Here is a 24,245-nt window from a genome sequence, read left to right on the forward strand (position 1 = left end):
TTGATGATATGACTGTATATTATGGTAAATGCATATTTTTTTTTTTGCTATATATAGATATTGTATCGGATTCGGATACGCAATGATTCATCCATTGCCAACTTGACTACACTTTATTTCTGCAAATTTATGTTCTTTTCTTTTCTACCTTTTAACTTTTTATTTGTCAGGTTGGCGTGGATAATTCCGTGTTGAGCCACTCTTATATATATTTGGCGCTTTCTTTCCTTCCTTATACCGTTTCTAGTCCAAAAACGTCTCTCTCTGGGATTACCATAACAAGTCAGCAATTATTTCCTTCTTAGTTGTCAGCTCCTTTTCTTGCAATCTGTATCTGTCATCTGGTCTAGCTCGGAATCTTATTAAAGACCCCAACTTGGTCTTCTTTGTTCTTTTGTTCAAAGACAATTGCAGAAAGCAAAACCATGGTTCAGAGGAGTTCTTGCATACGCAATCTGGTTCAATCCCTGCGAGCTGCTTCTTTTTCATCTAAGGTTTTTCATATCTTTTAACGTTTTTGATTGTTAGTATTCTTTACTGGCACGCAGTTGATCATTATCATTAGTTGTTGCTGCTTTTGTTTGCATGAAAAGTTGTTTCTTTCATTTTAGTATCTGGTATCATCCTTCTCTGCTCATCGGTGAATTTAATGATCCTGATCGTCTTGTTTATTGGTTTAAGAAGCTCTTTTCGACAATAATTGGGTTTTTCTTTGTCTGTTCGCTTTTGTTTCTCATCATTGAAACTCTACACTTATCTAAGGATCATCCATTTAAGTTTCGTCATCTCAAGCCTTCAAGTTCAAGTCATATTTATAAGAGATTATTGGCTTAATCCGAGATGAGTGATGAGGAATCTGATATAACTGAAAAGTGCAATTCAACAAGATTTGTATTTTAGGCCTGCACCAATAGTACTATGTATAATTTCAATAGTTGAAACAGGGGAGTGATCAGAGGCATGACTACGGTTGAGTTTGGACTTTGGAGTTTGACAACTAAAAACAATTGAATGTTTTATCTCTTGAACGCCACTTGTTCTCACTCATTATCGAATCAGATAATGTTGGTATATTTCATCCTGAACTATAACAGTCAAAGACAATACTTTTGTATTCCATTTTTTCATTTGACCAAATAAAATTTCAGTGCAATTCTAAGATGTAAAACCCTGAATTTAGGCAGAGAAGTACTAATATGTTTTGATACATGCTTATAGCTTGCAGATTACCGTGGGTACACTTCTCAGGCTGCGTCTTCTCTGCGAGCAGCAAGTCAACCATCTGTTTACAGGTAATTGCATCAAACAGGGGAGCTGCCGTTTCCCCTGTATAATTGTGCTAAAACAGGGTTGCAGCCTGACTAGTTTGATCAAATGTGCATAATTTTCAAGATCGTGCTGCACAAAAGCGTTTTTGGTTTTAGATATGAGTGCGTGCATGTGTTTATTATTAACTCAAAAAAATTGGGTTTGGTTTGTAAAAGAGACACAAACAGAAAAACCATACACGTGGGGGAGTTGTCTTCGGGATCAAGTCTTTCTGACATTATCAAAGCTCTTGCAAATCTTGTCAACATGTTACATGTACATAAATATTAAATTTCTATAATTTCTTTTCATTATCCTTTGTCCGAATATAATGGGGCTCACCATGTTCAAGTTAGGTATAAAAGATTGTGAGGAAAACAAGGAGTTGAGAAACCCTACATTATCTGCTGGGATTCATTGATGATGATGATGATGAGGGTACTATGATTTAAGTTTCGTTGTTTCTCAAGCTTGAAATTATCCAATTAGGACACTTGCATGCTAGTTAATAAACCCAAATTGTAAATTTAAGGTTAAATGGTTGTTGTAAGATCTTGTTTTTGGGGGATGACAGGTTCTTTTTACGTAATAAAAAACAGAAAGGAGAAGAGTCGACGTGTTTTTGTCTTCTTCTAAAGTCATTAACTGATTGTCAAACGGGGTGAATATTTTAACTTTATCTTTTGTTTTTGGAATTGATGGCTTTAGTGACGATGAGTACGCTGATGTGGATTGGGATAGACTTGGTTTCGGTCTGACGCCAGCTGATTACATGTACGTTATGAGATGTTTTAAAGACGAGAATTTTAAAGGAGGACAGCTCAGTCGATATGGCAATATTGAATTAAGCCCTTCAGCAGGGGTCTTAAATTATGGACAGGCAAGCTCCACATCCCATTTTTCCTTTTTCGGTGTGATATGCAATTCAAATTGGAGAAATTGAAATCTTTGATCAGTAAGAAAAAACGTGGAGTTGACAATCAAAACTGAAGAAACAGTTGAAATATTTTGGTTGTTGCTGAGTTGGAGACAAGTGGAGCACTTACCTAACTTTAGAAATTATGAGTAAAATATATCGTTAAACAGGTAGCCATCTTTCATTTGGGATCCTTTGATAATGTTAAACACGCAAGGATTGACAAACCCAAATTTAAACTCTGACTAAAGATCCGGATAAAGATGATAAGAATATCTAATTTGCCCCATTATCTAATTCAGCTGAAACTCTATCCAGGGCATATATGAAGGTACGAAAGCTAACAGGACAGAAGATGGGCGCATTCTTCTGTTCCGTCCGGAGCAAAATGCCACTCGCATGAGGCGTGGCGCTGAACGAATGTGCATGCCATCTCCCTCCATTGAACAATTTGTTGATGCAGTGAAAGAAACTGTGTTAGCTAACAGGCGTTGGGTAATTAACAAGATTGTGCTTCTATCTTTCTAGTCTCCTGATAATTAGCCTTCAATTTCTTATGACCGCGCATAAATTGATTCATTGATTACGTACAGGTTCCTCCCCCAGGAAAAGGGTCATTGTATGTTAGGCCTCTGCTTTTGGGGAGTGGTCCTATATTAGGTTTGGCACCAGCTCCGGAATATACATTTCTTATTTATGCTTCCCCTGTCCGCAACTACTTCAAGGTACTGGCTTCTTTATACTTCTGTATTTTTTTTTTGTTTGACTTTAGCTTTGCATAAAAGGCTTATATATATTCTGATCATCCTGGATTCAGGAAGGTACTGCACCTTTGAACTTATATATTGATGAAGAATTTGTTCGGGCTTCTCCTGGTGGAGCAGGAGGCGTGAAGACAATCACAAACTACGCTCCAGTGAGTAAAACCTTCTCATTTGCACAGTTCAAAATGTCAACATTTATTAATGTTTTCTTATTACGAAATGACGGATACTATACCCCATACAAAATTTATGAAGCATTTACGCCTTTCTATTGTAACAGGTTCTGAAAGCAATAGCCAGAGCAAAAAACAGAGGATTTTCTGATGTCCTGTACCTTGATGCCGTGAATAGGAAATATCTGGAGGAGGTCTCCTCTTGTAATATTTTCATTGTGAAGGTATTGTTGGAATACAATTTCAGGCTAACAACTGCTAAGACTTTTAGCAAATTTTTAGTATGCCAACTTAAGGAACCCTAAGAACCCTTTACCATTTAATACTCCATCCAAGCAGCCGAGATCGTGGGCTCTGCCTAGTGCTGGGGTACAATGCACTTATTTCGTAAAAAGGAGAATCACTTAATTCAAATAATCAAAATTTTCAGGGAAAACTTATTTCAACCCCTGCTTCAAATGGAACTATTCTTGGAGGAGTAACTCGGAAAAGTATCATTGAGATCGCGAGGGATCACGGTTACCAGGTGACTACCTGATACTTCTAACCTCCAATCTACAAACTATGTCTTCAAATATTGCAATAAGACAGGGTGAGGATTTAATACAAGACAAATGTTCTAGGTCGAGGAGCGGGCAATTCCAGTCGATGAATTGGTTGATGCTGATGAAGTTTTTTGCACCGGAACAGCTGTTGGAGTTGCTCCAGTTGGTAGCATTACACATGAGAACAGAAGGTAACTGATAGAATTGAGCAAATCATGCCATGAAAAGAAGTGAAAGCAAGCTTACGACCACTCCCCTCACCACACCACCTCCCACCCCCCCCCCCCCAAAAAAAAAAAACGAAAACTGAAAATCAATGTTAATCTCTATTTGACCTAACATGAACTCATGTAATCTATGCATATTTGCAGAATCGAATTCAAAACAGAGGGTAGGTTGGTCAGTCAAGAACTGTACTCGACTCTCGTGGGACTTCAAACTGGCCGCATTGAGGACAAAAAAGGATGGACGGTCGAGGTCCATTAAGCTCTTTAACGCTTACAATGTCGCGTATATAATTTCAGTTTAATTTGCTGTATTATATAGAAGCAGTCTGTAAATTCCTATCCCATTTCCCATCGCGGTGTATAGGAGCATAGGAATATGGTCTTCTTTCTACTCAATTAATAATTTATCCTACATTTAAACTAGCAAGTGGCTATGGATGCTATGGCCACTAAAGAAAACTGGTAATAGATGTTTCTTTTCCTTTTCATCTAATGGAAAGTTTGGTTTGGCTTCAACTATGTAATTTTGTTTATGAATAACATGGAAAATCTAATAGTAGGACTATATGAGGTTAAATGTGCCTTAAGAGGAAATCACCATACCTTGTAAAGAATAAAGAATCACTAACAAATTCAATCAAGGTTGTAGTAATAATCTAAGTAGAGGCTAAAACATGATTATATGTCTCTAACTCTATCCAGATTCTGCATTTGAAAGCAATATTTTCTAAACTCCTAATATTTTAGTCTTTAACTGTCAAGAACAACTGAACAAGTAATAATTCTGCTAGTTTAATTATTGGAAATACCCAGAACAGATTCTTCTTGACCATAAGTTCTAGCTTGCAGTATAGGAAATTGGGCTGCCATATGGAAAACATGTATCTATTGTAATTCAGTTAAGCTGATTTATGCATTCCTGAAGTGAGCCTTAAGTAAATCCTCTACATGGACTGATCCTTGTATATTTGTAGTCATGGCCTTCGGCTGATTGATGTTCTTGGTGTGTAAGGGCGTGTACACCAGTTACTAAGCAGGCTGAGTTTGGCCCTAAACTCCTTGAACTTTACTTAGAGGTACAATTTGTAAACAAGCCCAGAATAAGGAGGCGTGGGCCGGATGAAAATGTCAAAATAGTTTAATGGACATTCATTTTTAATTCTTATATTATTTAGGCTAAGTTTATTTCATTTTAAATTTTCATCTTTTCCACCTTTGGCAACTGAATAGAAGGGATAAGAACTTTACTGTTGATGTTATAGAAAGCAAATTAGTTGTTTTAAAAATGAACATAGAAAAATAAGGATACATGGATTACAGAATTCTACGTAGGGGCTAATACTGAAGAAAAGAATCATGGCCTTTTAGTATGTTCATGTGTATGTTTTCAGTTAATTCCTACCACTTGATTGAAATTTGAACTGAAACTGTTATAACTCCCTATGAAATGGTCATGCATCAACAACTAGAATTATAACAGAGATTAAATAAATACATAATGAATATTTAGTATGTAATTCCTCTTGAAACGTGGGAAAGGTGTCCCTGTTAAGTCATTGCAAATTCTGGACAAGTACACTTGCTTTTACCATGGAAAAGTCATCCGATGCATGTATGTACCCTAGTTAGGCATTAAACGGAGATTGATTGATCAGAAGGAAGACATGGAATTACAGCTGTGTAAAATGGACCAGTACTGATGAATTAATGCAGGTCCAAATTAAACTTCTCTTCTGTCCGGCAAACCATATGTAATTTTCTACATTTTATTTCCTTGTTTGACATAGGAATGCTTCTTTTTCTGTAGTTTTTTTCTCTTGGAGACTGAACTTTTATGTTCTCTTTCATTGATTAGAAGCCACTAGTTTAATAAGCATGCATGATTCTCGTTAACTTGAGTCTGTCTTTACTTTGGAGGCGTTCTTTCACCACGCAGTGTCCATGCTAGCTTCTTGATGTCTATGTCACCAATTTACCTTTTAAACAGCCAAGCCAGTTGTTGACCTACTGAATTGATTGTCTTTAGAAGTTGCCTTTTGAAGTACGGATACATTGCCTACAAAAAGGCAAATGCACCACCTAATGTCGTCCACATGCATAAAGCAATTAATCACCTTTTTTCTTGTATTTATTTTCTTTATTATTGTTATTATTATTGTTTAATTTTGAAGAAGAGGAAACTGAAAATTTTTAAACTATAGTTCATGTGCATCGAATAGGATCAACTCAGCAGAAAATTAACTCTTTGAAAATGGGGTGTTTAAGAAACAAGATGGGTAGTGGTATTCTAGATGTGTCTTAAGTCCTACCTTACACCTTACCTAAGATATTTAAAAGTAGGAAGAAATCTCACAATTTGCATGAAAAATGGTTTGATGTGAAAAGGGGAGAAAAATGAAAATCTGTGAACAGAAAATGTACAACACTTGTGTTCATTCTGTCTGTGCATCATACAGTAAACTATATAATATTTTTTACTTTTTGTGCCTGTCAAACAGGGAAAAGAGAATAGAGCCTGGAGAAGAAAGTTGGGTTGAGCTGTACTGAGGAACATGATTTTCAAAGGAAGATTGATTTTTCCAAGGTGTAGGTCCATTCAAACTTGGAAATGTGGAAGAAAGAGAAGGTTAATGGTGACCTACTATATTGACCTTGTCCATGTGCACATTTTGCAAATCAAAACCTCTTTTTCCTTGTTACCTAGTAATATATATATATATATATATATATTATTCTTTACTTTTTTGGTGGGAAGGTCGGAAATGCATTGTGTTTGCAATTTTCTAACATCTGATTTTCCTTTCAGGCAATATATATCTTTGTTTCCTGTCCCTAATATTCAACATATAATAAGGATTTATTTTAATCCCATTCTTTCACGCCAACTAAACCAATATAATGAATTATATGTACAACAAATTATATGCTACTAAGATATTTTGTTTAGATTTATACTCACTTAAGGAGCATGTACACATTACTATTTTTCTTCATTAGTGATGCTTTTAGGGAATAGGAAAATTACCTCTATTCTATATGTATAAGCTTATCCAGTGGGGTGAAGTGTAGTGAAAGTGAAGTGCTTAAATAATGTTGATGGGTTTTCTTTCTTGTTTTTTGGGCTTTGTTCAAGCATATACTTCAGGGGTTCTTGCCATGAAACATGTGAGATTTTGTTTAGGAAAAGGTTAAAATTAAGTTAGATGGTTGGGGTTGGATATGAGAACCGTTTTGCTGCCTTCAAATATGGCTGCATCAGTGCATAAATAGCACATCTGGCATGCACTATATGATCAGCTCTTTATTAGGACAGCCAACGATTGACAAGGTCAAGCGAGGTGTGATGTGACGCTTGGTCCCTTGGCCAGCAAATACGTTGCATCTTCACCGTGCTTATTTCATGGATTCCCTTTTTCTCTATTGAATAGATATACATATTGTCTGTTAAATGGACTCACTGTTCACTTTAAAGGTGAATCTTCTGCATATTTTCCAAGCTGAAAAAGAAAGATTACAATTTGCTGATGTACTTTTTCCTCCTCTAATTATAGATAAATAGTGGAAATTTAATTGTTGATCACTCCACAATCCTCTATGGTTGATTAGCTTAAATGAGGACATATTGTCTCTTCATTATGGTGCAAGCATGATTAATGTGGGGCATTGTCTCTTCACCAAGAACGCAAAGGCATGCAGCCTAGTTTTGAGCTAAAACATGTACAGCATCACTAAATTGGGTCACCTACCAAGAAGGAAAGTTCCTTTTAATCGTTTCAATATCTCACTGTCTAGAATTTTGATACTTCTCCCAGAATGCAGCTTTGGATTATTTGTACCCATCATCAGATAGATGGATTTGACCTTTGCTTCTCAATTTCAAAGCATCATTTCTCCTGTTTCCCCTTGATTTTTTTATTGTCATTTGATGGGTTTTTCGACTCCTGATTATTTTTTGCTTCAGCAATAGCCTATGGATTGGTGGTTTCCTTTTGAGATATACAAGTATCAAAGCTCAAACGTTTTACAAATGCTACGTACAATACATTAATATTTTATTATGGTCGTTTATATTTTGTGAAAATTCATAAATTTTAATAGATTTGTGATTATAGATGTATATATTGACCATATTAGTATCATTAGCTTGAAAAGGAACTATTTTTGACCTTACAATGTCATGAGCAAAGTTCTATCTCTTTATCCATACATGCTAAAGATTCTTTATTAGTCTTAATTAATTGTTATACAAAAATAAACTGATGTTATGAGGAGCAAATTTTAATGAAAGCCTCTCTCAATATCTAAACTATTAGTGGGAGTGTGTTGCCCCAAATTAATTATATACTCCTGCTATCTCTCTTTCCTTGCTACCATTTTTTTTTCTTTACACAATGGTTACCATCATTATATTATGATTTCAGAATCTCAACAATAGGACAAATAATACTGCAAAATAATGCAACAAGAATGATATATAATCCTAAGATGAGAGTATAGATTAATTCCATGTGCTCATATATAGATAATCAAGTGTTAATGTATGTGAACGTAACGTTCCACTCAATGGCAAGAAGATGTATATCATTGGACTTATGGTTCCAAGGGGAACAGCAGCCCCTTATAATAATAAATTGATTGTTAGTATTATTCTAGACTAAGACAGACAAGTAGAAAAAACCCTATTCTCCTGTTCTGGCATTTCCAATTTTATAGAATTTTTTATACGAAAGCCTTTCTTTATGCCATACCCTTTTGAAAACCACATATATGGATCTTCTCAGAAACATGTTTATCCTTTTCCAGCTTTATCATTAACCCCCTTCTCTCTCTCTCTCTCTCTCTCTCTCTCCTATAATTCTTGCTTCAGTGGAAAGACAGAGAAGCACCAAAACGAATACTAAGAAAGGATGGGGAGAGCTCCTTGCTGTGACAAAGCTAGCGTCAAGAAAGGCCCATGGTCACCTGAAGAAGACGCCAAGCTCAAGGAATATATTGAGCAGCATGGTACTGGTGGAAACTGGATCGCTTTGCCACAAAAAATTGGTAATAAAGAGATTCAATCAGCTGTGCTTTCTTCTTCTCTCCTTCTCATTTCCTTGCTTTTTCTTCAAGTACGAATCAGATTATAAATTGAGAAAACTTTGTTTTATGGTATCTGATGCGATGTAAGGAGGTTGTTTTTTGTATATTAGGCCTTAAGAGGTGTGGGAAGAGCTGCCGCCTCAGATGGTTAAACTATCTCCGCCCAAACATCAAGCATGGAGGATTCTCTGAAGAAGAAGATAAAATTATTTGCAGCCTCTATATTAGTATTGGGAGCAGGTATTTTTCTACTACATAAAAGTTACCAAACCCTATATTTTGATTCATTTTAAACAAAGATAGTAAAGATTATTGCATACTACTGACTAAACTTGCATGATTATTATTATAGGTGGTCTATTATTGCTGCACAATTACCGGGGAGGACTGATAATGATATAAAGAACTATTGGAACACAAGGCTTAAGAAGAAGCTGCTTGGCAAGCAACGAAAAGAGCAACAGTCTCGTAGAGGCAACAGCCTAAAGCAAGAGATGAAGAGAGGGAACGGGAATTCCATGATTCCTGATCATAACAATCAAAGCCCTTACTGGCCAGAGCTGCCTGTGCTGGCGCCCATACCATACTCAAGTGAAGACCAACGCATTGACAGCCAAGCCTCAATGAGAAGATTACTAATCAAGCTTGGAGGAAGATTTTCTGAAGCTGAACATGTGATTAGTGATGGGACAACTCTTCATCAGTTTCCAAATGATTCATCCTCCACTCAGCAACTTTATGAGCAGACTGTCCATATGCCTTCTTCTTCTCCTCCCATGGATGCCTTAAACAATAATATTGGTACTCAGTTTGTGAACTCCCCGTACACAACTATAGATGCAACAAATCTGCACATGCTGCAAGGACAAAGCAGTTTTTCATCAGAACTCCAGGAAATGGCATATAGCAACCCACAAAGATTAGATGGAATGGAGTTCTTATATGGGGAAGACATGATCAATAATAGGGCTGTGAATTCTTGTGTAAGCATTGGATGGGGTGATACAAGCTCTCTGGTTTGCCCTCCTGTTACTTCAGAATATGGAGGCATGCAACAAGGAATACTGCAAGAATATGCATTCAGTGAGTTGAGATACCCAGGAGCATAACAGCATGCCGTAGATTGAATGTATTAAATTGGAAGTAATAGGAAAGGGCGGTGCTAGAATCTTAGAGGGAAAACCCTAATAATAATCTGGTTCACTTATATGCTTGCTTTCTTTTTGTTAATGCTTACTCTATTTAATAGTGACTGTAATTTATCTGACTATTTTTTTTATCTTCATGAATTCTTTCTTCTACTATGTTTTTCATACTCATTATCTTATGCTGCTGTTGAACTAGGGAATTTCTGAAGCTTCAATGTCTTGTGTTTGCTAACTTTGGGCAAGTAGATCAGCATATCTCAGATCATAAACTGATGAATGGTATGCACTTTCTTACACCCATGTGTCATATGAATACATGTGACAATGTTCCTTGGATATCCAAACAAAAGGCTCCCAGCATGCTAGATTCCTTTAAACATCCGTTGTAGCTAGGCTCTTGCTGATCAAGTAAATACAAGTCATATACTTCCTCCTAATGATGCATTGGCTACACAGGATAGGACTATTTTGCATGTCTCCAAACATAAATACAATATCCAAAGGCTAAAGCACATCCCACCATTCCTTAATTAGCCTGTGTGCTTAAAAGTTAAAAACAGGCTATATATAATTAAAGATAATTAGCTCTAGGGATTAATAGATTCGAAGCTCTTGTTGGAACTTTGTGGGTAATCAACTTCGCTACATTTGCTATATAATTAACTTAGTTCAATAGATCACCGGATATCCTATAGCTACTATTTAGGGGCTAAGGCCTACGAATAGCATGTATCGGATGCTAAAACCATCAAGGGTTTTGTTGAAGAACAGTCCACTTTTCTAATCCACTCGATTGTGTAGATTCTATACTAGCAATATAGGGTTAATTATCAAACAAAGTATGTTCTCGTTCTTTCCATCATCTAGAGCAGCTTTTTTATATACTCTTTCCAACTTATTCTACGAGTCTTCTGGGTTTGCTTTTCCTACCTCCGCTCTTTTCTGCTTTCATCACTAGCCTATCTTGTTGCATGAGTTTTTCTGTCAGGAAGTAGTCAGTCAACTGAAACCTATATGTAAATCTTTGGTTTTGTAACTAAAATTTAACAGACATAATTAAAAAGTTCAACAGCAACATTTAGTTTCTGAAAATAATGTATATCACATGTAATTCTATATTTATCATTAAAGTACACTGTTTGTTTTTTTGCTATGAATTAAATAAGATGCACCAAGAAAATTAGTTTCTCTTCAAGAATATTACCATGCATAGGGAGACTTCAAGGACTTGTCACATTAAGGCCCACAATCAATTATATCAATGGAGCGCCGTATGTGAGGATTAACTTGTTAAGAGTTGTATCTTTTGCTCTTATCATACACTGATGCTGCAATTTTATTTTATTTTTTTGTTTTGTTTTTGAGTTGAAATAATTATATTGTTATTAACTAGTTGACTTTCACCTACACGTGTGAAAACTGACAAGATCCTAATTCAGATCACTTATACACCTAAACAATTGTGGCAGCACTGTCCTTTTGTTTGATTGATACTGTAGTTCCAGACCTTAACTTCTGTGTCTACCACCCACCCTTTGTAAAACAAAAGCTTTGACAAACATATTAAAGGGAAGCAGTAAAACAAAAGCTTGCACCCATGTATTTATTTCTGACTAATTAGCATTCCAATGCCAGATTGATGGGCGTACTTTGAGGTTTAAAGTTTAAAGACCGAACAAATTCCAACTTAGGGTTTTGTCGCACACATTAATTTGATGAATGTGACATTATGTTGGCGTAATGTCGAAATTAAGGAAAACGAGAAGGAAAATCTAGTCTTAGATTGCTCTCTTAATTACTATTCTGGTGCCATTAATTTGGTTGACACTCATTTTCACATAACTAGCTCAAATCATTTAACCATCAGTTCCATCTAACTGTGCCGCATTTGCTCATCGATCGGTAATGACCGTCGATAAGCTTTTATTACATTTGGTTTCAATCATTATCAAAAGTCAATCAATATCAAAAGCAAGAATTGAAATTTCCTGGTAGCCAATGTACCTTTCTAGCTTGGCGTCGTCGAATTGATGTAGTTTTCTATCACAGCTCATCCCGCACATTTGCTAATTAATTTTTATACCAAGATTTCAATGCACGAGTGACAAAGTCTTCAAGGTTCTAATTTCCATGAAATTGAGCTAATTCAAATTAAGTTAGGAATTAACTAATACTCTATATTATGCTATAGGATTGGACATGATCATGTCACTTTTTTGGGGTATTTTTTAATATGGTTTTTTCAAAATCAAATTGGCTACAATTCCAGCTAATAACTGCAACACATTCGAAAATCAGAAAACCTCCAGCTTCTACCTAGAGTTTAAGGTTATGGCCAAGGTCAAAACCCTTTATTATTATGTAATCTTATGGACTCTTTTCGTGGCTGACTCTATAAGTAAACTGATTGATTACAGTTGTAGCAATTCGGATAAAAACAAAGCCTTTTCTGTTGACAAATCTCTTGTTTGGTAAGCCATGGTCATGATCTGTTAAAATTGGTTGACAAAAAATCCCTACCTGTTCTTTTGTCAAGCTATTCAAACCCTTTGGCCCCATCACCCAAACCAACTTCCAAACCCAATTAGTACTTAATTAACAGTACACCATTGAAATGTATTCCCAAGCCAAATACATGTCAGTGTGATACATTCCCTCTAGCTAGGTTTGATCTTTCCACAGCTTGAAGCTTGAAAAATTAGTAGTTTTGTAGACTAGAAAGAATACAATAATTAATTAAAAAGAGCAGACAGGCAGGGAGAGAAATGCCACAGCATGAGCCAATAATTCTCTGAAAAAATAATAAATTTGATATATAAAGCATAAGCAAGAGGCTTATAATAATTAATTTCAATCTGTAAAGCAAGAAAGAATATCCCTCATGAGGAAGAAGCAGAACAGAAACGGTCCAAAACAAGAAACAACGATTTCAAATTTTGACTTAAATTAGAGCCACATTCCGTCAAAACCATGACGATAATAAAACCAAAAAGCATCGGTGCTTAAGGCCCCCCTCCCCCCTGTGCGCCTGGAAGACGTCCCTCTACCCATGACAACAACCAAACGACGACTTCTTTCCCAACTTTTTTATATTTTATAATAAAAATCTTGTTTGTATTGAAGCCGTAATTACTAAATCATCACATGAATTAGCTATCTTTTGGTTTTATGTAGTGATAATGACACTCACTAACATGGAAAAAAAATAATTATAATTGCAAGGTCCTCTCCTGCATTTAATATATTAGACCTGGCAGTCTTGGATATATATATATTTTAAAATGCATTAATAGAAAACAATATTAATTATAATAGCCTCAAATGCAGGTCTGAAATAGCCGTCCAAGGCCTTTGATTTAGCTTGTCAAAAGTGGGATTGAGAGATGATGATAGTTCTTGGACTTTCATTTTGTCATTGTTTATACCACGTTACAAATTAATGCGGTTCAATTTTATTTTGGTATTCATTCATACAATAACTTGCCTGCAATTATCGCAGCCCATCTTTCTTCAGAGCATCTAATTATTCATAATCAATAAGAGCAAGACTCAAATCTATATTCGTAGCATAACAAGCATAGACTATAATTTGGAAGGCTAGCTAGCCGCAGGTTTTAATAATATTTGATCAACTGATTATGAGAAAAACATTGATCAATTCTATTATGATAATTAATTGATGTTACCAAAGCACATATATCCATGCCAAATAATTGATAGAATAATTTCACATTTACAAATGATAAAATAATTAAAATACTAAAAAGTTATGGTATTATTATTTATAAATATAAACACTAATCTAGTTCATATTGGCCAAAAGGAAATCTAGTTCATAGTCAAACTGTTAAAGCTATAGTGAAACAAAAAGGTCCTTCATCATTTCCAATTCTTTTTCTTGTAAAAGTGATTTAGTTTAGTTCCTATATACTAAACTATCATATACATTTCTATTCGCTTGTAAACTGCCGGCTGTCCTGGTCTTAGTAGTTATTGGATTTGGATATCTACTTGGGGTAGATGGTAGCCCACCTTATCCAACAACAAGGGGATGTAGCTCAGATGGTAGAGCGCTCGCTTAGCATGCGAGAGGTACGGGGATCGATACCCCGCATCTCCACTGCTTTTTCTAACCTTTTCTCAATTTTTCCGACCCAAAAAAGCCCAATTAAACCCAGATTCTTTAGGTTGAATTAGGCCCAAAAGATCCAATTATAGCCCATTAATCTATCCTCTGTGCTAAACCCAAAAAAGCCCAATTAAACCCAGATTCTTAAGGTTGAATTAGGCCCAAAAGATCCAATTACAGCCCAATAATCGATCCTCTCTGCTAAACCCTAGAGAGAGGGAGAAAAGAGAGAAGAAACCGATGAAGAGGAAGAAATCTGATTTCTCTGGTGATTCCGAGGAAAGCCCATTTGTATAACAATGGCGACTTTGGCTTCCGCCGTATTGCCTTCAACTCTGAATATTAAGGTACTGCTTCAACTTAGTTGCCGCATTTTTATAATTGGAAATGATTATCTGAACACTAATTAGTTTTCGATAGTTAAATGGAGCTTTAAACAAACGCAAAGTTCAGTTTTTCTTATTACGGCACAGCCTTTTTTCTGTTTTCGTACTTTTTGGAAGCTTGAATGAAGTGAAATCCTCGAACAGGTTAAGCAACTCGAACATCAGCCTTCTCAGCTCCATGGGTTTTCGCAATTAAATGGTCATCGTCGGGTCTCTCCCAGACGTCGCATGAAAGTAACAATGGCGCAGTTTTGCGAGCCAAATAAGATCAGGGAGCAACTGAATATCATCAAGGAGAGGTTATGGGAGACTACCCCTGAGACAATAAAAGATTTCCCTTGGAAAAAAGCAGAGAATTTGCTGCTAGAGAGACTACTTTTTGTCGGACACAAGGCATTGAAGTTGTCTCTTGTTACAGTTTTTGTTATTAGCTCTCTGTCCGATTTCCTATATTCCATTTCTAGGAATCAAGAATTGATGGTTCCCTTTGGTCTCATTGTTGGATGTTTGATGACTGATTTCTTGAAAGAGACATCCCAAGAAGCATTTCGCTCCCCCGAGGTATATTTCTCTCTTCCTGTACATTCTATATCTGTGTTTGAACGTGCAGATTGTAGTTTTGATCTTCTGTTGAGCAGGAAAAGGGCTTGAAATGGCATCTCTTGGCTATCGGTTGCTTCTTTGTCGTTGTTAAGTTTGTTTCTGCACTTTCTGCAATACGGACACGAGTGTTTCTTTTGCATGTTGCAAATGGTGGATTGATGCAAGCTCTGTGGCTATGGAGAAGTTTGCTGGAAGAACATGAAAGTAATGGATCTTCAGCTGCAGATGCACAAAGTTAAGTTCTTGAGGTTGATCTTGCTTGATGATGATTGCTACACATCGTCCAACAACATTTTGACCAAATTCTATGTTTTCGTTTGACCTACAACATTGTTATCAGTAAGTTCTTTAGGGCGATCTTGCTTGATAATCTGTAAAATAGTGAGTGCTTTAAAAAGTGCATAGACCCAATGATGAAATTCACCTAGTTACAAATTGAAATATTGTTACTATGCACTGAAATAAATGGCTAGGAAATTGCATATATATGAAATGCGCAACATAATTAAGAACTCACATCAAAGGAAGTTACATAAATATATATATATATATATCTCATATTGTGAATAGTAGACATTCGCTTAAGGAATTGTAACCCATTGTAGCCAATAAAAGTAGAAAAGAAACAAAAATCTATAAGATACAATCAAAATTGCATGAGAGGCCGTACACAAACAAGTTTGGTTTCTTCCCTCATTTCAATCATGCACATCAAGGGGATGGATATAACCTTTCCTTTAGTTACACAAGGAATAAGAAAAGACCTGATTCAAAACTGTACAATGCAGCGTATACATATCAAAGGGCTTCTTGTCTAATTTATCTCTGCCCCATTAGGTATAAGAATCAAAAGGGAACAGTTAATTCATGTGTAGAGCAAAAGCTATCAACTTATGTCCTGCTCCCGATGTCCCTTGCCACCAACAACAGAGCCTCTATATGAATGTTTTTATCCTTGTTTTCCAGCACCTGGTCCTGGGAACCACCATCAACCTAACGATGGTGTTAACGCATAGGCTAACATTTTGTACACATGATGACAACAGAAGAATGAACCAGTTCATTTCGTACCAAGGCCTCCCCTTCCGAAGTGCAATGAACAGCCCACTATTCATTTAATTTAACAAGTTGATTTCCTGAAAATTTAAAATTACAGATCCAATCAATCACTAATCGATTCCCCATGGAAGGAACCACCAAGCACCATCACAGTCGTACCTGGCTTCAGTGACTCCGGATCTTGGGAACTCTCCTGATCTTCTTGGTGTGAGTTTCCAACTGTGGGCACGTCGTGAGTTATCAATGGGAACTGGCAGTAGGCTGAACGTAACCGACTATAAATCTCTTCTGTCCTCCCCCATTGCTCGTCTTGTCGATCCATCTCTATGAGAACCTGTACAAACAACACATCACACCAGAAAAATGGTTGGGGAGCTTTCTAGATAGAGAGATTTCTAATGCTTACCTGTGCAGGACTGCTCTTAAAAACAGGGGAAAACCTCTGCCTACAGTACTCATTGAACAGAAGAGTGAAAAATATTAGGGGAATGGTGAAACCGGAAGCAACTGGTGATTGTTTTATGCCAAAGACCCCAAGGGCAATAATTTGTGTCAACACTAAAGAGAAGATTGTTGTGTTGTGAACAATAGGCCAGAACTGTCCTCCACATTCATATTTTGATACGTATACATGGAGGATCTGAAAAAAAAAATGAACATTAATAAAATGTATTATCAAAGGACAGGTAAAAGTAAAATTCTCCTGAATCTATCTCCCACTTGACTCAATTGTCATCAACAAAGTTATGCTTCAGCTAACAGTGAAAATGTAAATAGAATGCTTCCATATTATCTTCATGTACTAAAAATACATACAACATAAAATAGATAGCACAAACACCTCTTACCAAAAATCTGAAAATTATACATGCAGATTATATATTTGCTATTACAAAGATTAAAGATGCATAAGTTATTCTATAAAACTGAGGAAATTGAAGCTTAAAATATAATTCCAGAAAGCAGGTTTTCTGGAGTTACTGATAAACATCTGGTTTTCTTTATTCTCCGAAAACATGCATATTCACTCCTGTCCTCCGTATATGTTAAGAAACTTTGTGGGCACAAACCAAACAGTTACAAATGAAATTGACTATTATTTCACTGACAAAAGGAAAAAATAGGACAGAAAATTAATCAGACAAAAACACACCTGGTTTCGATAAACAAGGAAAGCAAGAAAGAAGTAAACCAGCACAAAGGGCAAAATCAAGGGTGCCATGACAGAACAAGTGAAGCCAAGGAGTCCAAACAGAAGAAGTCGTGGAATTTCAGTATGGTGAGGGAAGGTTAGAGTGCAATTAGATGGCTCTTCCTTACTTCTTAGTATGAATTTTCTGAACGCATTGCAAAGAAGAGCAAAAAGCTGTATTACTTCACAGGACAAGCTTGCCCACCCTGATGATAAAACATAAGTCGTGAAGAAGGTAGCCTGCAGTGACTCAAGAAAAACAACTATGGTTAGTAAGTAGTCCTAAAGATTCACATTCACATGATGACACATAAAAGGGACCAGAAGCAATCTTGTCCTATGTGAATGTGGTAGACAAAAGTGATAGCATAAGGTGTGCTGCCATTTTTAAGAATTTTTCAGTGAGAATTAGGTCTTGCTGTGCAGGCTTGTCAAAACCATAAGTTGAATATCTGCATTTTCAAAACTCATGGAAGATTATAATCCAAAAATATAGTGTAGATTCATAGAAAAAAGCATTGCATGCATCACTAATAGACCAAGATAAAAACTAAATGCAGATAAAAATCTGACATGAAGTTGGAAGATGTAAGGTATCTTAAACCAACTATTACAAAATCCAGGAAAATTACCTGGGTTGGCACTGCTTTGGCAAGTTGTGTAGGTATGTCTCTAACACTTGAGAAAACACTCAATTGCCTGATTATGGATCCAGAAAGAACATTAACAAAGAAAACATTCCAGATTGTGAAGTACAAAACTTTAATGCATGTACTCCTCTTCCTCTCACTACGTGAAACATTTCCTTCCATTGTGGAAAACAGCATCATGGTTGGTGGAACAGCATATAGAAATAATATCAGAATCACACTTGGTAGGTAACCTGTTACCAGCTGGTTCATTAACTTCCTGCAAAGAAGAAAATACAAAATAGCTTTACAAACAAGTCAAATCTATTCCAGATCCTCTTCAATAATTTCCAGATTTCTCTCCTCTTTTATCACCTTACAATTTCCAGTGATAAACATCAAACTGCAAAGTATGATGTCTTGAAAGAAAAAGATTAAACAAAAAGAGCCCCCATAAACTATAATACTTCCACAAGCGGAATCAGTTAGGTGCCACCTGTACTACCTCCTGAATAATTATATTCTCCAGGGATTCTCTTTTTTAATAATATATAACCATTGAAAAGCTAACTTTTGTAACAAGTTAATAAATAAATTATTACTCAGCACAAAGCAAGTAAAGACTGGAAAAATGGAGTCATCGAAAATTTTATCCAAATCAGAAGCAAAAAATCATCTAAAGAACACATATTTCGCATTTACACAAGCATCACTTGTCAGAAGTAAATATGTTGCAGTCGATTAAACCAAAAACAGAAACAGATGTGGACCTTTTCATGCATTGTGTCTGTATGAATGAGTATAGTCTAACATGTTGTTGCAATTTCCTTATCCTAATTAATTCCATCGGGCATCAGCCATGACTGCAATGTGTAATGGTAGTAACATAATTCAAAATAACGAGCTAACACAGCTTTTGCAATTGAGATAGATTTCGCAGAATCATACTCACTCTTTTAAAATTCCTTTAAGAAATGGAAATGTATGTGATAGCTGGTCCAGTTGAGTCAAGCCTTGCACAAATGTAACTGGGACAAGAAACATAAACATAAAGACAATAGCACCTAGAAGAGTTGCTATTTTACGAAGCCAAACTTGTTTGTACGGTATGGAGAGGTTTGACCAATAAACATCATGTGGCTCTGGGGCTAGTTGTGTCACCCATAACATGGGATTTGGTGATTGAAGAACTTGTGCCGCAACAACAGCAGCATAGCGAGTCCTGAAGAAAACAAAAGCAGCTGGACGTTCCTGTATCAAAGGCCAAAATAGCATAGGATATCACATGGTCATTTCCATCAAAGTTTTAAAAGTTAGGGATCAATATTTGTTTTCAAACATCAACAGCCACATGAAGGCAACAGGGCATAATAAGAATGAACCACATAGAGAGAAAATCTCCATAAAGAAATCAAGAAACTGACCACGCGGTTGGGAAGGCAATAACAGTTTAAACAACAAATGTTCAGATAACATAAAAGGCCACTACCATATCCTCATATCCTTTTAATACTTAGAATTAACAGTTACAGTAAATACTGGCATTTATGCAAACAGCAGGAATCTAGTTGCTCAAATTTGGTGATATCATTGAGCTGAAATGCCCATCCCAGCACAGGTTTAAAATTAGATTAATAAAATATAAACATCCCAAAGAGCATGCAAAAATAAGAGCAATTCCTAGGGTGGCAGAGATCAGATCTATATCCACTTGTGTTCTTTGGTGTCAGAGGAAAAACTAAATCACGATGAAGTGAAGATGATTATAGCACATTGAAATATTCCAGAGGAGATATAAACGCAACTACTTTGAAGACTGAAGACAATATCTGAAAAGGGCTAACTTTTGGGCAACAAACCACTAAAAAGGAATACATAAATGATAAAACATCCATACTATAACTGAGAAATCAAAATTATTAGACTCATCTTATTCCAAAATTTCAACCTTTTCTCTTTGAGTTGATTGCAACTCATCAACGCTGGTTTTACCCTTAACACTTTCTGCTTCATGGCTAAGCATCTTAAAGGAATGTGTAGTTCCTCCACAAAGACAACATGGCATAGAACCCTGTTTACCATGTGGCTCAACGGTTTTTAGCATTCTGTACATCTTCTCGGCATCCTTCTGCAAAGAGAGCATTGTGAGAGAATATACATAGAACTTGTCACAATTTTAAAACAAACAGAAAGTTGTGTGTGTGTTTGTGGAGCAGAGTACAACGAGCATAGAAAAGGTGACATACAAGTTCATTTTTGACATTACTCAACTCAGTTCAATTCTATAAATCCTAAATGAGGACAACCAATTGAGAAATTATAAAATTCAACTTAAATGCAATGCACCAGCATCAGCACACTGAATAAACTTAATGATATAAAGATTTAAAACATGGCCTCAAATCAAATCAGCAAAAATCATGATTACCTATTAGAGGCTGTATGCAACAAACATATTATCTTTTACTTCTCTATAAGCTCTCATATAATCTTATGAATTCCATTATGGAAACCATTTTATCTGGTATATAAAACAACAACAATAGAAAGGAAAAGAGAGCAAACACTTTCTTTCAATTTTTTTCACTAGTACCAAGTACATCCACCCCAAACCAGAAGAACTAAATTCATTCATTAAATGTCAAGAAAGTGGTGAATACCTGCACTAACAACATAACCAGCTAAGATAAAAAAGTACAAGAAGTTTATGTCACTTATACAAGTCACTCAGATAGAAGCATACCATTAATTTCTCAACTGTTCCAGCCCGATATACCATCTGGTGTGACACATAGCTTGCCGGATAATAAGTTGAAAAGAACTTTTCCACTGCATCACTGTATGAATGATCTGGAGACCATGGGATGCCACGGACTAGAACTGTGAAATGACTTGGATTGGGAGGAGATCCAGTAATATGTGCTAGCCTCATTTTAGTGATACTTTTATACTCCTAGAGTAAAGCAATAATCTTTAAATAAATGCTAGAAGAAATTTATGAATGCATCAATACAAATCAAACTAAGCATGAGTAAATAATGCATTTTGGGTTGTACATCCTTACAAAGTAGAGTAGAACACAAGCTGAGCAGGATATGACGTATAATGCAAGACAATGGGTCCAAAGCCTGGAAAATTTTTTAAAACAAAAGAAAAGCAATCAATGAAAAACTGCTTTTTCTCTAATGTATTACACCAGAAAACCACTATGTTGATGTGGCATCTCAATATCTCAGCCTGAAGGAGCAATAGCAAACAAAACAGAAAACTTTAAAAATTCATATTTTTCTATACTTGAAATTAATTCTCTACTTTAGAACTCTCCCAGGAATCTCATAAAAGTGTAAATAAAAAGCAAAAGACTTGGACTCTGCCTCTTGGTTGCTTGAGCAAATATGCTACAGCAGAATTCTACAGGAAATCCCAAAACTAAAATAAGACAGAACAAGTCTAAATTTTCTTTCAGGCCATTCATGGCTCGATATGGCAGTATCCTAATAATATTTCATTTTAAAAAAGAAATTGTGCAACTATCTTATCATAATAATGGGTCCAACAGATCATACCATTTTGAACCTTCTTTTACATTTCCAATTGTAAATACTTCCAGTGATTCTGCATGTATTCGCTTGTGCTGCATTTCTTGTCCATAATAATTTACTGGAAGCACTAGAAAAATACAAATCATAGCAGCAATGCTGAATATCCGAATACTGTAAAGAACAGGGGAAGAATAGCATGCAGTTAGTAAACCTGCAAAAGTGAAAGTAGGAACTGATCCAATAATAATTGAAAAACTAAAGCACCTCAAAAAGTTTAGGACATAATTGCAAGCATACAATTAGTGAGAAAATTAGAAGCAAAATTTTTCACAAAGAAAATTGAAAGACTTCAAAATTTTCCAGCTGAAGAGACTTAATCACCTGAAAACAACTATTCTCATGAAAACTACAGCATCCACACCGCCAACAGCCAATATTTCTTCATCAGTTGCTTGCCAGGCCCTCATGATCCAGCTTGCAGAGGGCACAAATCTTTCAAGGCAGAAAGGATCACTACGCTTTACTGGTTCTGAAACAAACCTCCGCGTGAAATACACACTTACATTGCTTGGTTGTTTTCTCAGTATGGAATACAATGACAGAAGCACAACACATATAGCTATGTTGATTCCGGCAGAAGTTAAAAGTGCACCAATGTCCATCCCACTCCACTATATCCCTTTTCCAAGATTTAGAAATCCAATTACTCAAGCACTTAGCTGTGGAAGGACACCATAATATTTTCAGTTTGCTTGAAACAGAGGAATGTTTTTGACGACAACGACAACGGGTAATGCAGAGAGCAATTTGGCTCAATTTGACACAGAACCAAGTGCTGCAAAATTGAATTGGATTTGTCACGGTTCAGAAACCAAAATTTTGACTAAATTCCTAATATGTCAAAACAAAAGCTTCAAAATTCAAGTAAAATGCTGATGCTAAACTAAATGCAGGCGAAAGCACCAGCATACTTCAAAAAATAAAAATAAAAAAAAAACCTAAATAACAGTTTTTCTTAGTCTAATTTCCCCATTGGTAACAAAATTTTTAATTTTTTAATCCCTGATGAAATTTCCATATCTTTTTTCTCTTTTTCTAACGACTCTTTTCTATAGTTCCAAGACATACAAATACAAGTATAAAAGACTAAAAAAACCAAGAACAATAAACATAAAACGGGAAATGGAAAATAAAACCAACAACTAATCCAAGAGGGATATTAAAACAAAATTAAATCATTGTGGATAAACAACTGAAAAAAAATAAAGATTAATTAAAAGAAAGTACCTGTGCAAATATGAGAGCCAAAGAAGCGTAAGAACTTCGAAAAGGTTCCCCAACGCAAAGAGATTCTGATGCAAAACGATTCGTCTGTAAAGTAGGAAAACAACACAGGAAAATTTTGAGCCTTGGCCCGAGCCTGTTTATTACTTGTACGCCAAATGCCAGGCTTTTGCTTCAACTTCAAATAAAAACAAAATGAAGAATTTAAAAAGGAAAAACTTAGACCAATTTGCAGAGAAAGAAATCAAGAGCCCTAATTTAGAAAAAAATTCAAAACGGGTTGGAATATCTTGCAAGGAATTTGTTCAAAAAAATTCTTGCAATAATTACATTATACGCAAATTTTTTTGTTATTATTGTGAGCAACGATTCCAGAGAATGCCACGTGTTAAATATTAATTAACAATTAATGCGGAAAATAGAACTAGAACAGTGACTTTTTTACAGCGACAACGACGGAAGCGCCACGTGGCGGAAAACTAGGGGAGTAATCCAAAATGTGTGAAATGATGCTGCTCAAGTAAAACCGCCCCAACTGTCGCTGTGAATCTGATACAGTTTTATGTCGCTAGCGCCAGTTGCTGGGTTTTGTTTGGGTACATCGCCATCTAATGTGCTTAAAATGGGGTCGAGGTCGGTGGCGAATGAGGATTGTAGTTGACTTACTAGCGTTGATTGATTTGGAAAAGATTTATCATCGTTTTAATTTTTTTAATAACGGACCATCAATTAAAATCATGCCATTAACTTTACATTAACACATTGGATGTTTCCACTAAGATCATGATTCATGACCAGTTCACATGTTTTTGGCATGATGTTTTACTTTTATTTATTTAACGAATTATTCAAGAAGTTATTTTAATAAATTTAATTATGCCTTAGAACTACTTATTAATTTATATTATATTTTTTTAGGTTCGGTTATATTAAAAGTTCAAATTTTAATATATAAAAAGTAATGGATGGAATTATTTTACGGACTACTTATTGCTTCATATTAAAGCTTTCATGCATTTTTTTTCCTTATCCATATGTTTTTAGATTAAAACTTTTGATGTATGGGCCCTATGGGTTGATACATGTGATACATGTGAGGCAGTTTATAGGTTGGGCCTAAGTTAATATATCTGAATAAAATTGGATGGGTTCGAAAAGCAATAGCCCTAGTGAGGGTCTATCGGTTTCAACACATCGTAGGTGCAATAGCGCTAGACTAGTAGTGCTGCCATAAATCATCATCTCAACTTTGAAATTC

At 35.7% G+C, this 24,245-nt stretch overlaps 4 protein-coding genes and 1 non-coding gene across 6 annotated transcripts; 4 read left to right on the top strand and 1 right to left on the bottom strand.

Annotated features, from left to right (window-relative positions):
- On the top strand, positions 205–4,452 carry LOC18591916 (branched-chain-amino-acid aminotransferase 2, chloroplastic). 2 transcript variants are annotated; one of them, XM_018126187.1, is made up of 11 exons: positions 205–282; positions 405–494; positions 1,219–1,292; positions 2,017–2,188; positions 2,543–2,719; positions 2,818–2,949; positions 3,042–3,140; positions 3,269–3,385; positions 3,592–3,687; positions 3,785–3,897; positions 4,078–4,426. In XM_018126187.1, exons 2-11 carry the CDS (start codon positions 426–428, stop codon positions 4,190–4,192), a joined length of 1,164 nt encoding a protein of 387 aa, XP_017981676.1. In that variant the 5' UTR covers positions 205–282; positions 405–425; the 3' UTR covers positions 4,193–4,426. The 2 variants fall into 2 exon arrangements, with proteins under 2 accessions (XP_017981676.1, XP_007018407.2); XM_007018345.2 differs by having other exon boundaries at positions 224–494; positions 4,078–4,452.
- On the top strand, positions 8,766–10,330 carry LOC18591917 (transcription factor MYB36). The gene is made up of 3 exons (XM_007018346.2): positions 8,766–8,976; positions 9,126–9,255; positions 9,368–10,330. Exons 1-3 carry the CDS (start codon positions 8,841–8,843, stop codon positions 10,122–10,124), a joined length of 1,023 nt encoding a protein of 340 aa, XP_007018408.2. The 5' UTR covers positions 8,766–8,840; the 3' UTR covers positions 10,125–10,330.
- TRNAA-AGC lies at positions 14,211–14,283 on the top strand. Its single transcript has one exon. It is a non-coding gene; the product is annotated as a tRNA-Ala (tRNA).
- On the top strand, positions 14,461–15,767 carry LOC18591918. Its single transcript, XM_018126157.1, has 3 exons — positions 14,461–14,639; positions 14,823–15,239; positions 15,317–15,767. Exons 1-3 carry the CDS (start codon positions 14,592–14,594, stop codon positions 15,518–15,520), a joined length of 669 nt encoding a protein of 222 aa, XP_017981646.1. The 5' UTR covers positions 14,461–14,591; the 3' UTR covers positions 15,521–15,767.
- Positions 15,863–23,205, bottom strand: LOC18591919 (CSC1-like protein RXW8). Its single transcript, XM_007018348.2, has 12 exons — positions 22,991–23,205; positions 22,085–22,538; positions 21,728–21,874; positions 21,226–21,289; positions 20,905–21,114; positions 20,110–20,289; positions 19,114–19,412; positions 18,165–18,441; positions 17,494–17,772; positions 16,747–16,980; positions 16,500–16,674; positions 15,863–16,417 (listed from the first exon to the last, which is right to left on the bottom strand). Exons 2-12 carry the CDS (start codon positions 22,363–22,365, stop codon positions 16,389–16,391), a joined length of 2,175 nt encoding a protein of 724 aa, XP_007018410.1. The 5' UTR covers positions 22,366–22,538; positions 22,991–23,205; the 3' UTR covers positions 15,863–16,388.

This window comes from Theobroma cacao, chromosome 8, assembly GCF_000208745.1.
Source record: "Theobroma cacao cultivar B97-61/B2 chromosome 8, Criollo_cocoa_genome_V2, whole genome shotgun sequence".
NCBI classification, from domain to species: Eukaryota; Viridiplantae; Streptophyta; class Magnoliopsida; order Malvales; family Malvaceae; genus Theobroma; species Theobroma cacao.